We start from the raw sequence: 15000 nt of genomic DNA on the forward strand, positions 1-15000 counted from the left end.
CTGGGTCCTCTGGGCTCTGTCATTCACTTGCATGGCTTCATCACTGCTACGCCGATGACACCCAACTGGTCCTGTCATTTCCCCCTTCTGATACACAAGTGGAGACACACATAGCTGGGTGCTTGGCTGTCATCTCGGAGTGGATGATGACACATAACCTCAAGCTCAATCTGGACAAGACTGAGCTGCTGTTCCTCCCGGGGAAGGGCTTCCGGCATCGGGACCTGGCCATCCCCATTGAAGACACAGTGGTGACGCTGACTCAGACTGCGAGGAATCTGGGTGCGACCCTGGATGACCAACTGTCGTTCTCTGCACACATCACATCCGTCACACGCTCCTGCAGATTCATGCTCTACAACATCAGGAGGATTAGCCCTTTTCTCACTGATGAAACGGTGCAGGTGCTCACAGAGCCGGACTGGGTGAATATTTAATGCCGGGAAATGTAGCCTCAGTCAGGCCACGAGCCGAGCCGACGCGGTGAGATGGAACACGTTTCGTTTTGTTGATGGGGGGGGGGGGCTGCACGATTTGTTGAGGGGGCAGGGGGGGGGTGCTGCGTGATTTGTTGACGGGGGGGGGGCAGGCCATTCACCGCGGGCCAGGCCAGTTGACGCGCCAGGCCACCGGGAAAATTCCCGGTGCTCCCGATGGACAGTCCTCCCCTGGGTGCTCATCCAGGCCCTGGTCATCTCCCGTCTGGACTACTGCAACTCTTTTTGCTGGGGCCCCGGCGTCAGCCATTAAACCCCTGGAACTTGTCCAGAAAGCTGCTGCTTGCCTGGTGTTCAACCGCACCAAGTTCTCCCACACAACTTCCCTTCTCCGTTCCCTACACTGGCTCCCTGTAGCAGCTCACATCCAGTTTAAAACTCTGGCACTAGCCTACAGGGCAACGAAAGGAACAGCTCCCTCCACCTCCAGGCCATGGTCAAACCCTATACCCCATCCTGACCGCTACGCTCTGATACCTCAGGGCGACTGGTTGCCCCGTCACTCCGAGGCCCCTGCGGTGCTGCGAGTCATTGCCATTGCATCTTTCGTCGCCGGCTCAAAACTCATCCCTTCAAGAAGTACTACAACGATCCTCCCTCTTAAGCACCTATTGTATTTTAGATTGCTATTCTTGCACTTTGCCTTCAGCGTTAGATTATGCTCTTAGTTACTTGTTTTAGAAAGCAGATGCACTTGTGTGTTCTGGCAAGTAGTAGTACAATGGCTTTACCTACATTAAATGCAATTATTGTTGGTCGCTTTGGATAAAAGCGTCTGCTAAATGACTGTAATGTGCATAGGTGTGTGTGTGTCTCTCACCTGGGTCTTCTGAAGGCCAGGCCGTACTGCTGGCAGGCCAGGCCCACGGTGGGGGTGTAGACGATGGGCATGAACCTCTCTGTGTTGGAGGTCAGCACCCGGTAGAACAACTTCTCATTCCGGTCCTGCAGCCCCATGAGGAACACATACCTGCAGGAGGGAGGACAGGGGGTTCATATCTAATCTACCCAACACACACCTGGGACAGAGCAGGAGGGAGGACAGTCTTGCCACAGACCAGCTATCTGTTGAAAGGCTGCCTCTTAGGCTGCCTGTGAGGGACAGCAACCTTGTCACAGACCAGCTAGCTGCGAGAGGGCTGCCTCAGCGGCTGCCTGGGAGGGAGAACAGTGGTCTCAAATAGCCTCTGGTTCGAACAGAAAGGCATGCAGTGTTCAGTGAGAGAGTTTGGAGCTGGGGTCACATTGTAAGTGACAGAGACGTCTAGCCAAACAAGGTCAGAACACCAAACAAGGTCTGGCGGAGAGAGGGGGGAGGCCGGTGGTGACTGGGATGAGGGGTGGAGGGGTAGATGAAGGGATGATGGAGGGAGGCATGTACGGAGTGAGGGAGGGATGGAGGGAGAAGGCTGTGTGTAAACACCACGTGGATGAGCGATAGAGAGATGATGGAGGGAGAAAGGGATGGAGGGAGAAGGCTTTGCGTAAACACTGCAGGGCTTACAGGGATGGCGGGATGGAGAGAAGGCAGAGGACAGGCTCTGGAAGTCTGGACCAGAGCCTAACTGGACCCCAACCAGAACCAGAGGCCAGACTGATGGGAGCATGGCCGGGCCATGGGAGTGGGCTTGGGAATCTGAACTCTACCAGACTGGTCCTGGAAACATCTAGTGCTGTGATTGCCAATAGGCGGCCCGCGTGTCACAAAGCACTTTCATCTGGTCCACGTACAGTTCATAAATTAAAATGTAGAGTGGTTAATAAACTGACCTCGGCCTTTCACCAAAGGCAGTGACTATATTTACAGTGGCTGGAAGTAACGATTTCAAGCATGATTTAGCCATAAATACCTTATATATGGGTTATGTTTAGGGATAGGGGTAGGGGTAGGGGTAGGGGTAGGCTTAGGGTTAGGGACAGGGTAAGTGTTGATTAGTTTTTGAAAGCAGAATTTCCCAAAACAAGATTCAGCGTCGTAAGAATAATGGACACTTCTATTCTTACGGCCGCCGTGATTCGCAGGCAAGTCTATTCTAACGGCCGTTGTAAGAATTGACTGTGCCTTCATCCTCCATCATCCTCCATCGGTTAGGGTGCCTAAGCCTAGCCCTAACCCTTAATGTCTGCATACATTTCTGTGAGACTTTTATTCTGAACGGTAGAGTGTCCAGTGCACAAGGCAGTTGAGAGCAGATATAGTCCTTGAACAACCTCTCAAAGCACTTCATCACCACAGAGGTGAGAGCTACTGGGCGGTAGTCATTAAGGCAGGCTGGTCTCGATTTCTTGGGTATGGGGATAACGATGGAATGCCAGACTGGGCTTTGATACACATTCACAAATGTAAATAACATTTTCAAATATGTTTCGAATGTTCACATTTACAAATGTAAAGCTTGGCTTGCGAAGTGGCGAAAGATACCATTGATCAACTTGATCACCATTGATATACTTGGATTTACTGTATGTAATTTTGAGACAAACATTATCAAGTGATTCACCATATAGCCTAGTTTTACAGAAAACAAAACATTTAGATAAGGAAAAGCATAGTTTAGTTATTTAACTGCATTGTTATCATAAATGTACAAAATGTAGGCTAATATAGTTGCCCAACTAATATTTTTACTGTCCACCCTATCAGTGCAGTCTCGAACCGGACTTCGGCCAGGCTAGTCTAAAACTGCGTTCCCATCAAAGGCGAGGCCCGCCACATATTGATATTTTAATTAAGTGGCCCACCCACCTTTGAATCTAATTGACTAACCCTGACCTAGTGTTTTAAGGTTAGGGCTGTTCCTGACCTCTGACCTTTAATAACGTCTCTGCTGAACCGGCTAAGGGGGTCAGCTCTCAGCAATTATATTATGCTGGGCTACATTAGTCTGCTTATAACAAATTGGTGTCCAGGGACACTCTGCTCATAACTCAAAACATCATATCCAGTTCTAACCTCAGATCAGCTCCCGCTGGAGACATGTGGGATCTCTGTCCGAACAACTGATCAAAGGAACCAGGCTAAACGTTAACATGTGGAATGTTTTTATTATATAACACACACACAAACCACACACACACACACACACACACACACACACACACACAAAGCCTAATCAGACAAGGGAGATATAATCAGATGTTCTCTGTGTCTCGGTGGAGGCTGTAAAAGGCTGATAGAGAGTGTGAGAGGGAGGAGGCCAAGGAGGAGATGGAGAAATGAAGATGAGGGGAGAAGAGAGGAGAGGTGGAGCAGAGACTGATACAGTAGGGTGTTGAATAGAGCAATCTTTCTCCTCATCCTCATATAAGACATTCCAGATGTGGGATCTCTCTCTCTCTCTCTCTCTGTCTCTCTCTCTCTCTCTCTCTCTCTCTCTCTCTCACTCACACACACACACACACACACACACACACACACACACACACACACACAGGGAGAAGTGATTCCCTTCTTCCTGCACTCTACACTTTTTAGTTTACCATCTACATGTCTTCCGTGTGTGCGTGTGAGTCCATGTGTTCCTGACCTGTCGAGGTCGTCCTTCTTCATGTCGTAGTTACGGAGCACACGCAGCAGCTGGACGTCCTGGGAGAGGAAGCAGGGGGGCAGCAGTCCATGGATCCCCAGCTGGAGACGCTCCTCCAGGGACCAGGCCATGCCCTGCACACACGCACACACGCACACACACACGCACACACACACACACACACACACATTAGGACCAGGCTATATAATATACTGTAAAGGTACTGAGGGATCGGGAGCCAGGCACCAGGCTCCGCCACCCACCATGAGACACCAGGTGATTAGAACTACACCACAACGAACAGGCAGCATCGAGAGACACATTTTAGACATGTGTAGGAGGACTATTAGGCTATATCTGAAAAGACATTTGTCTACTAGTGAGCAGAGCCTGTGAGAGAAAGTGTTTTTGGCTCTTTGCCCTGAGCCCCTCTATGCAGTGACTGAGGAGTAGATCAACAACATTATTCTTGGCCAGCTGTGTGACATCTATGAACTGTATATTTTAATGCATCCCTGCTGTGTTTTGGTTCCATCATGTAATCACACATAATCACGTGTTTAACCGTGTCCTCGTAATCTTCTTTTAAAGAAGTCAGGCCAGAGGAATGTCATGCATGCTTCTCAAGCACATCATCCAAAAACAGCAAAGACTTGGATGAGAAGGAGCCAGTCCAAAGCCTTGGCTATCTCCCTGCTCACAGACAAAATCCAAACCCCAACACCTCAGACACTAATAAGCCCCTACAACCTCAAACCCTATAACCACAAACCCTACCACAACCTCAAATCCTATAACCTCAAATCCTGCAATCTCAAACCCTAACACCATAAACCCTAGAGCCTCAAACCCTACAACCTCAAAACCTGCAACCTCAAACCCTACAACCTTAAACCCTGCAACCTCAAACCCTACAACCTCAAACATGAACCTGCCTCCTGGAACCAGCCACACTCCTCCCTGAGAGCATCTGACAACAGGGACTTAATGTTCAATGTCAACACTCTGAACCTGACCCTGCTGGCTTCACCACTAGCACTCTGACATAAGCAACGTTAATTAACTTAGTAAATCTAACAAGCCTGATCTTGTCTATGTCCTCTGCTTCTCAACGTGCTTACCGGAGGTTGTTCCATCGGAGTAGGGCTGTCAACTGAGCTCAGAAATGATATTTGACTTTCTCTCTTAAATTTTCCAGAAATCAAATATATATTTGGTTTTTGGGTATTATATAATTTTGCATAGAAAATGGCGCATACAATGGAACCACTTCTAACCACAAGAGGGCACTCGCTGCCTATTGTCATGAACAAGCACCAATGGAACTTTCGAGTCCGTCTGTGTTCACAGGATTCAAGTATTTAACTAACGTTAATACCCAGTCAACATGGGTGAGATAATACTAACGTATTGTGTTTAGGCATGATGACATGATTACGGGGCGGCTGTAGCTCAGTTGGTAGAGCGGGTCGTTTAGTGATCGAAGGGTCAGTGGTTCGAATCCCAGCTCTGACTTTCCACATGTCGAAGTGTCCTTGAGCAAGACACCTAACCTCAAATTGCTCCCAATGAGCAGGTTAGCACCTTGCATGGCAGCTGCCGCCGTATGGGTGAATGAGAGGCCATTGTAAAGTGCTTTGAGTGCCGCTAAGGTGGAAAAGCGCTATATAAGTGCAGTCCATTTACCATTTACAAGATGTGCGGGACTCTGGAGGCTGTGTGACGTACATTGCTTACTAATCAAATCTACATTTTAAGATCGATTATGCATTTTTTCCCCAAAGTCGACAACTAGTTGAAGTTCAAGTATTTATTTGACAGCCCTCCACTGCAGCAGGCCCAGTCTCTGGACCTTTGCCGGTAAGTCTTGTTCCCAGCAGGACCTGTGTGCAGTGCTGGCAATCGAACCTACTCTCCTCCGTGGACTCCTTTGGGATGTCCCACCCTGTGCCGTTGCTAGCCCTACAGCTATCTACAGGCCCCTACACCACTATTTTTTATTGCTATTACTCCTGTACTGGACACAGTTTCCTCTCTCCCCAACAGTGCTGATGCCCCTGTGTGTGAGATCGACCCCTGGCCTCCCCTTGGTCACGAGCCGAAGCGGACTTGCTCCACTCCCGCGCCATCAAACCCCTGGACCACCGTCCGGGGCAGAAGAAGCGAGGATTGAAGTCCTTCCACCTCATACCTCCTCCCTCCACGGCCAATGGCCATCCTACTGGTAAACAGCTTTGACCTGCTGGGGAAGCTGGATCATCACCTGTCTTCACTCAAGGCCAAGAGGCCCAGAAGCGTGAGCAGCTGCAAACTTGCTCTGCATCCCGGCTCCGCACAGTTCACCCTTCATCCCACACTGTCCCCTCCTCGCACAACGAGATCCTCTCCTGCCTCCTCGAGCTATGAGTGGCCCCCTATTCAGGACAGAGAGCCTGGACCTCCGTCTGGTCCTCGTCGGGAGAACCATCATCACCCGCCGTCCACTCCCCCTGTCCCTCCGGGCTGTAAGCAGCCCCCACCAATTTTTAATGTGCATGTAAATGACACTAGTGACAGTTTTGCTCAAAACTTCCTAGGTGTCACTGAATCTTTAAATTTTTCCTAACATGTCAAAGGTCCAACGCACAATAAGGGTAACACTCTGGAATTTGTTTTTACACTTGGTTTAGACATAGACAGTCTTGGCTCTGATGAGGTGCCTGTGACAGACCATGAATGTATACTTTTCAATTTGTCCTTTAACACTTGTTTAACCAGTAAGCGGGTGAAGAGCTCGCTCATGCTAAATGGCCTTTCTACAGACAGCAGTGTGGTGCAGCCTCCTCATGATGTTGTTGATGTGGATTGTTTAGTCCATTCTTTCAATTCACGCTGCTCTGCCATTTTAGATGAAGTTGCTCCTCTAAAATCCCACACTGTCACCACAGAAAATTCATCCCCTTGGCTAAATGATTACATACATTGCTTTAGACGCAACCTTCGGAGAGTGGAGCGTCAGTGGAAGTCCACAAATCTCCAGGTCCATCAAATTAATTTTAAAGAGCTTATAACGGAATTCAACACTATGGTCAAAGTGGCAAAGGCTTCCTATTTTGCAAATCTTATCTCCTTGAGTAGGCAAAATCCCAAAGTCCTTTTTGACACCATAAAGAATATTGTCAGTCGCCTATCACCTGCCGTACCTGTGTTCTCTAATAATGACTGCATTAATTTCCTCTCATTTTTTGTGGACAAGGTTGCCAGTGTTAGATCTAGCATAATACCCTCTGCCTCCCCACTCTCTGTCTGCCCTACCCGGCAGTCAATCTGGGATGTTTCTTGCCCATCTCCCTGTAAGATTTAACTGAGCTAGTGAGCAGCATGAAAATCGCCAGCCCTCTAGACATCTTACCAATGCTTCTCCTGAAAGATGTAATCAGCTCCATTGGCCCATATATGCTCTATATCTGTGTCTCAAATGATATCATGATGTCCTCTGATGCTGGCAAATGTTCTATACAGGTGCTGCTTGATCTTAGTACAGCTACTCGATTCGATACTGTGGATCACCACATCTTGATAGACTGGCTTACAGAGTGGTGAGTGTCTCAGGTAGAGCCCTTGGTTGGTTTGCCTCATGTCTCTCAAATATAAGTTTATCTGTGGCTGTTGGGCCTCATATGTCTGAGTCCACTTCCCTATCCTGTGGGATGCCTCAGGGATCGGTTTTAGGTCCAATTCTGTTCGTTCTGTATATGCTTCCTCTTGGCCTCATTATCAGCAAATTTGAAGGCATTTCATACCATTGTTACACAGACAAAAGTCAATTATACTTTTATTTTTTATTTTTTTTATTTTATTTTAGCTCTCATTGTTGCTGTTGACAGCATTGCTTCTAAGGTGGCCAGCTGCACTGGGCCCCTCAACTGTAATGTCCGCTCAAACCTGAGAAATCTTGGTGTTATTTTCGATCAGGCTATGCACCTTGACAAGCACATCAAGTCCCTGACTCACATGTTTTTTCCACCTAAGAAACATTGCAAAACTCAGACCTATTGTATCTCACTGTGAGCTAGAAATGACTATCCATGCCTTTGTCTCATCATGCCTGGATTATTGTAATTCTCTTTTTACTTGCCTCAGCAAAGCATCCTTGGACCGCCTTCAGCTGGTTCAAAATGCCACCGCCAGGCTGTTGACTAGGTCCGTTAGAACTTCTTATATTACTCCTGTCCTGGCCTCCTTGCACTGGCTTCCAGTTAATTTTAGGATCCAGTTCAAGGTGCTTGTAATTACGTATAGAGCCCTACATGGTCAGGCACCTGTATATTTGTCTAACCTGCTCCATGCACACATGCTCCCCCCAGGTCACTGAGGTCATGCTCTTCCTCAGGACTTCCTCAGGACCTCAGGGCCATGGCTTCTGTGGACATTTTTATGAAGCAGCTAAAAATGCTTCTGTTTAGACAGGCTTTTGTTGAATCAATTTGACTGTATGTTTATGACTCTTGTCCTGTTTCCTGTGTTTCTTTTTGTTGATTCTTTGTATGCATTTTAACCTGTGTGAAGCACTTTGTGAGTCCTCTCAGTGAGAAGTGCTATATAAATAAAATCCACTTACTTACTAGGAAGTCAAACACTATACAGTATAGTAGGCCAGTCTGTCAGACTGTGTCTCTCTGCGGACAGAAGCCACGTTGTGGAGCAGCTTCTGTGTTCTGGAACATGACCACCAGTTCACGGTCACCAAAATGCACAGTGTTCTAAATATGTCTGTATGGTCATGGTGAGTTTGGTCAGTTGTAAAAATAAATAAATAAATAAAAGTGTTACTTTTATCACATGAGCACAATAAAGTAGAAAAACATACAGCACACACAGCAATAAAATGTGGTGATGACGTTGCACAAACCATCACAGCTGACCACAGACGCATTCTCAATACTTGACAGAGTTTACTATTTTAAACTACAGATTTTCTTAAAATGACCGAGCAACTTTGGTGCATTTTGCTGCAAATTACTGGGTCTTAACTGAACAAACTGGCAGTGTCTTTGCACACTGTACTGTAGGCTGTAACCCTAACTCTAACCTTCCACTATGCTAGTCTGAGTAAAGCCTAATTTATGCTTATTGAAAAGTGCTTAAGGCTGTAGAGCGATTTTGTTGAGGTTTCAAAAGTGTCGGGTGGCGAAGTGTAAATTAGGCTATGGCTCTTTTGCTCAGATATCAACTACTGCAGTAGTTCTTAAAGAGTAACCTTACTGTGATTCTAATGTTAACTACTGTACTGTAGGTCTGTTAAGTATTAGTGTCTACTGTCTAGAAGACAGCAGATGTTATTTCTGTCTGTCATTGAACTCAGCCTGTATTTAGCTGATCTCACACACACAGAAGGAGACTTGCTGAAGGAGCCAGCTCCCAATAGCTGGATTTCCACAGCAAGCCCAGGGGTGCCAAGGCTAGACCGTGCCCAAGTCCAGATTTTAGCCACAAGCCTGGAACTTTATGAGCAAGCCTGTTTCCGTTTCCACTGTCCCGGCTTCACATTCACCATGGACCAACACATTGTCATACACCCCACCCTTTACACTTTACTCCTCCTCCACCCTGCACTGCCCTCCTCCACCCTGCCCTGCCTTCCTCCACCCTGCACTGCCCTCCTCCACCGTTACCTTCCCTCCTCCACCCTACCCTCCTCCACCCTGCCCTGCTCTTCTATACCCATCCCTGCCTTCCTCCACCCTGCACTGCCCTCCTCCACTGTTACCTTCACTCCTCCACCCTACCCTCCTCCACCCTGCCCAGGCCCCCTCTACCCTGCCCTGCCTTCCTTTACCCTGCTTTGCCCTCCTCCATCCTGTCAAGGCCTCCTCCACCCTCCCCTGCCCTCCTCCACCCTGCCCTGCATTCCTCCACCTTGCCCTGCCCTCCTCCTCCCTCCCCTGCCCTCCTCCACCCTCCCCTGCTCTCTTCCTCCCTCCCCTGCCCTCCTCCACCTTGCCCTGCCCTCCTCCTCCCTCCCCTGCCCTCCTCCACCTTGCCCTGCCCTCCTCCACCTTCCCCTGCTCTCCTCCTCCCTCCCCTGCCCTCCTCCACCTTGCCCTGCCCTCCTCCTCCCTCCCCTGCCCTCCTCCACCCTGCCCAGCCTCCCTCCACCCTGCCCAGCCTTCCTCCACCCTGCCCAGCCTTCCTCCACCCCGCCCAGCCTTCCTCCACCCTGCCCTGCCTTCCTCCACCCTGCCCAGCCTTCCTCCACCCTGCCCAGCCTTCCTCCACCCCGCCCTGCCTTCCTCCACCCTGCCCAGCCTTCCTCCACCCTGCCCAGCCTTCCTCCACCCTGCCCTGCCTTCCTCCACCCTGCCCAGCCTTCCTCCACCCTGCCCAGCCTTCCTCCACCCTGCCCTGCCTTCCTCCACCCTGCCCTGCCTTCCTCCACCCTGCCCTGCCCTGCTAAGCTCTGCTGGCCCGTCTCCTAGAGCTGCTGACCAGCAGCAGTATTAGAGACTACAGGGCGTACAAATGAAGGATGGGCCTTAGAATAAATGATCCCAGCAAAGTTTAATATGGGACTATAAAATGAGACCGCACACGCACACAGTCCTATGCAAACTCTCTTACTCTCCTCTTTCTCTCTCTTTCTCACTCACACACACTCTGTCTTTCTTGCATGATGTGTGTGTGCAGAAACCTGATATCAAACAAGAGGTTCCACAGTAGCAGGCTTGTGTTGGTAGACAGTAGATGTCTTGGGGGTGGGGGGTGGGGGGGGGCACACCATGGTCTGAGTGTGAGTCCCTGTCTTATTAAGGATAATGACTCACACTGCTCTGGGCAGTCTCAAAGGCCTCCAGTATGAGAAGTGAAACGGAGACCATCCATGGAAGCCAGCCCAATAAACGACCCCGACAATGGAGCAGGAAGCCTGGCTGGCGAGGGCGGGACGGCGCGGGACACGGGCGCTTCAGCTGTCCTCTGATGGGGACATGGACGGGGAGGGTTGGCCCGAGGGCTGGCTAGGAGGTGGGAGTGGAAGGGCTGCTGTTTTTTTTTTTTGGGGGGGGGGGGGGGGTTGATTAGATGGCATAAGAGATTAGTGCTACACGGTCTGCAGCCTCTGGCAAGGTTACCGTGGGAACGGGGGATTAGATTTGGCGGAGCCCTGGTGTGTGACTGACTTGGCCTCCATCAACCTCAACAATGAAATAGATAGAGGTGCCCTGCTACAGCTGTCCTGATAACCTGTCCTGATCATAGAGCTGCCCTGATAGAGCGTTCCTCAGTCTTGACAGAGCTACCAGTCATTCGGCAATCCAGACAGTCAGCCAGGCTAGGTTCTGTAAACACCCAGCGCTGTTCTGTGTGTGTTTGTTTGCCCTCATGTTTTGATGTCTGGGCCGGCCTCTTGGTCGTCCCTGGGGAGATGATGGTCGGGGCGAGCCCTCAGAGGCGGGGCTGGGAACGCTGAGCCAGAGCGCTTCCACATGCTCCTGAACCACATCTGACGTGCCCGTTGCTGCGCCAACACGTGTTGCGCCCACAGTGCCATGTTCTAGGAGCAGCGGTCACCAACCAAACCTGCAATCTCCTCACTGGGGCGATGCCACCCTCCAGCCCTGACTCAGCCGTGCCCAGGCAAACACACGCACACACGCGCACACGTGCACACACACACACAGAGGAAACAGCTTATTAGTTTTCCCAGATTGTGAAACATGGAAGATGAAAGTACAGGAATTTGGATCTGATAAAAGGCCTCGGGAGGTGGTATGGTTAAAGTCTGGAGGAGGATGAAAACCTTTCTGTTCCCTTGCTGCCTTGTAATCTCACAACCACACACACTCCCTTTAACCAGAGACAGGAGAGATGGACTGGAGAGAGAGACACTGGAGAGAGAGGGACTGGAGAGAGAGAGAGACTAGACTGTGGGACTAGACAGAAAGAGACTGGACAGACAGAGAGAGACTAGAAAGAGGGACTAGACAGAGGGACTGGAGAGAGAGACTTGAGAGAGATTGGAGAGAGATGAGACATTCATTCATTCATTTTATTTTATTCCACACATGGGCATGTATCACAATATCCAACATACAGTACATGACAAATGCACACTCTTCTGCCCATGGGCGAAAAAGAGCAGGAAGATAAACATTCTTAATAATACCTGCCCCCTATTGCCAAAATAAAAAAGTTAACATGATGAAACATGATACAACCTGAATTTACAATTAATTAACAATTATCCATTTCACAGAAAAAAGCAACAACAAGCAATTACCCAAGAAGAAATCCTATTTGTCTTCACTTTCATATTGTCTACTTACTTTATTTTTACACATTTTTTAACAGAAAAATATTTGAACAACCCTTTATATCAACGTGGAGAGAATTCCACAGCTTGATTCCTATAACTGAAGGACACATCTGCTTTTGCGTAATCCGTGCAAACTGATACTGAGCTCACTTTCCATTCTAAAGAGACTTTGTTAATTATCTGGCAGTGTTTTACATTTTGCCCAAAATATAATTAATAATGTCTGTAGCTTCACTAAATCGTCAAGTTTCAATAGTTTAGAACTGATAAAAAGTTTGTTTGTGTGTTCTCTATAGTCAGCTTTGTGCATGATTCATACAGCTCTCTTCTGTAGTACTGTACAGTATGTATAACAGAGGCACTAGACAGAGGGACTGGAGAGAGAGAGACCAGACAGAGGAACTGGACAGAGAGGGACTGGAGAGAGTGGAGGGAGAGATGAACTTGAACCTGAATGATGTTTAAAGCGAGAGGATCCTGAAGAGAGAGAGAGAAAGGGGTGGTTTCAGTACTGTTTGCCCTGTCCCAGCAGAGCTGTCCCAGCGTGGGTTGTTGCCACGGGGCAGTACCATGACCAGAACCTCCAGCCAACCAAAAAGAGGACGGCTGTTTCAGCAGAGCGTGTCGTCCTCTGGCTAATCTACTATTACTGCCACATTGCCATAACTCTCTGTAAAGTGAGACCAGCAGCACCAGGGATCGCCAGTACCCCAGCAAACACGCAACGTCAGGGAGACATTCAGATCATGTCTTAATAACGTCCGTCGGTCCAGAACCCCATTTATACGTCTGCTGGACCCCTCAATATTCAAACGTCTAGCTTGGACCCCTCTAAGACGTCTGTGGACGTGCAGAACAGGTTCAAAATCTGAACGTCTAAAATAAACTTTCATTCTGGCTCCTAATTGGATGTCTTTGGACGTCTGAAAAAGACAAAAAAGACATCTAAAAGACGTTTTTTAATCGTGTCTTTGCTCAGTGGGACTGGGCAACGAACACTGCTGGGTCATGAGCACAGCTGTGCTTTCTGCTGAGAGACCTGGGAAGACAGCATGTCTAGGCCTAATAAAGTAAACATGCCCGTGTCCAAACACACAATGTTATTCTGAGCAGATGCAAAGTCAGCTCATTTGTAGACCAACAATGTCCTGAAGACAGTTGTTTGCAAATTTAACAGAATCCTGCTATGATGGGAAGTACCAAAAGTCATCTCTCTCTCTCTCTCTCTCTCTCTCTCTCTCACACAGGCACAGCCCCACGCTAGGTTAACCACAGTCCATCAGTTGGGGAGAGACTGAGTCATATACCTCTCTCCCACACACTGCACCCTAATGTGTATAAACACAGAAAGAAACACACACACACACACACACACACACACACACACACACACAAAGGCACCAAAAAAAATCTCCAGCCATTCCTCATCTATAAAGAACAAAGTCAGTATGAGGACATAGAGGAGGAGAGGAGAAGAAGGGGGGAAGAGGAGGAGAGAAAGGGGAGAAGAGGAGGAAAGGAGGAGAGGAAGGGGAGAGAAAGGGGAGAGGATGAGGAGAGGATGAGGAGAAGAAAGGGAGAGGAAGGGGAGAGGAAGGGTAAGTAAGTAAAACTATTGGTATAGCACCTTTCATACAAGAAATGCAACTCAGTGCTTTACAACAGTAAAATGACATGCACAGAGTGCTTCACATAAGAATAGACAGCAGGGAAAATAAGATGGAAGATAAAAAGAAGATATACATAAGAAATCACGTAAAATAAAACTTTACTTTAAAAAATCCTAACATTTTAAAATGAGTACAGAGGTAAGCAAGTGCAAAAGGAGCCAGTTAAAGGCTAAAGTGAAGAGATACATTTTTAAGTTATTAAAGTATTTAGCGAGCTGGCTTCCCTGAAATATAGGTATTGAGTTCCATAGCTTTGAGGCATAATTTGTGAAGGCTGCACTCCTGATCTTCCTCAGGCTGTTGCTGGGAACTTCTAGTAAACCAGCAGCAGATGATCACAGTGTTCTTGAAGGCACGTGCAGTAGTTGACAAGGGAGTTAGCAATGTAGTTTGGTCCTCGCCCATTAAGGGCTTTGTATATAAGAAAGGGGACCTTAACACCAATTCTACGTGTTACCAGAAGTCTCCCTGTAGCTCGCATCCAGTTTAAAAATCTGGCACTAGCCTACAGGGCAATGAAAGGAACAGCCGCCTCCTACAGTACCTCCCACCTCCTACCTCCAGCCCCACAGTGGTGGAATGAACTGCCCACTGATGTCAGGACAGCAGAGTCGCTGCTCATCTTTCGCCGCAGGCTCAAAACTCATCTCTTCAAGAAGTACTACCACGATCCTCCCTCTTAAACACGTATTGTATTTTAGATTGCTATTCTTGTACTTTGCCTTCAGCACTAGATTATGCTCTTAGTCACTTGTTTTAGAAAGGAGATGCACTTGTGAGTTCTGGCAAATACAGTAGTAGTACATTGGCTTTTCCTACATTAAATGCAATTATTGTAAGTCCCTTTGGATAAAAGCATCAGCTAAATGACTGTAATGTACTGTAATTGCAAATGAGGAGGAGAGGAAGGTGAGAGGAGGAGGAGAGGAAAAGGAGAGGAGGAGGAGAGGAAGGGGAGAGGAGGAGGAGAGGAAGGTGAGAGGAGGAGGAGAGGAAGGGGAGAGGAGGAGGAG

At 48.4% G+C, this 15000-nt stretch overlaps 1 protein-coding gene across 1 annotated transcript in view; it reads right to left on the reverse strand.

Annotated features, from left to right (window-relative positions):
* Positions 1-15000, reverse strand: part of me1 (malic enzyme 1, NADP(+)-dependent, cytosolic) — a 76110-nt gene that overhangs the window by 45761 nt on the left and 15349 nt on the right. The window contains exons 2-3 of the mRNA XM_084445134.1: positions 4025-4158; positions 1318-1467 (exon numbers count right to left, since the gene is read on the reverse strand). Coding sequence (XP_084301260.1) covers positions 1318-1467; positions 4025-4158 — 284 coding nt within the window. The remainder of the gene's footprint in view (positions 1-1317; positions 1468-4024; positions 4159-15000) is intronic.

Source organism: Borostomias antarcticus (genome assembly GCF_949987555.1).
Source record: "Borostomias antarcticus genome assembly, chromosome: 10".
In the NCBI taxonomy this organism is placed as follows: domain Eukaryota; kingdom Metazoa; phylum Chordata; class Actinopteri; order Stomiiformes; family Stomiidae; genus Borostomias; species Borostomias antarcticus.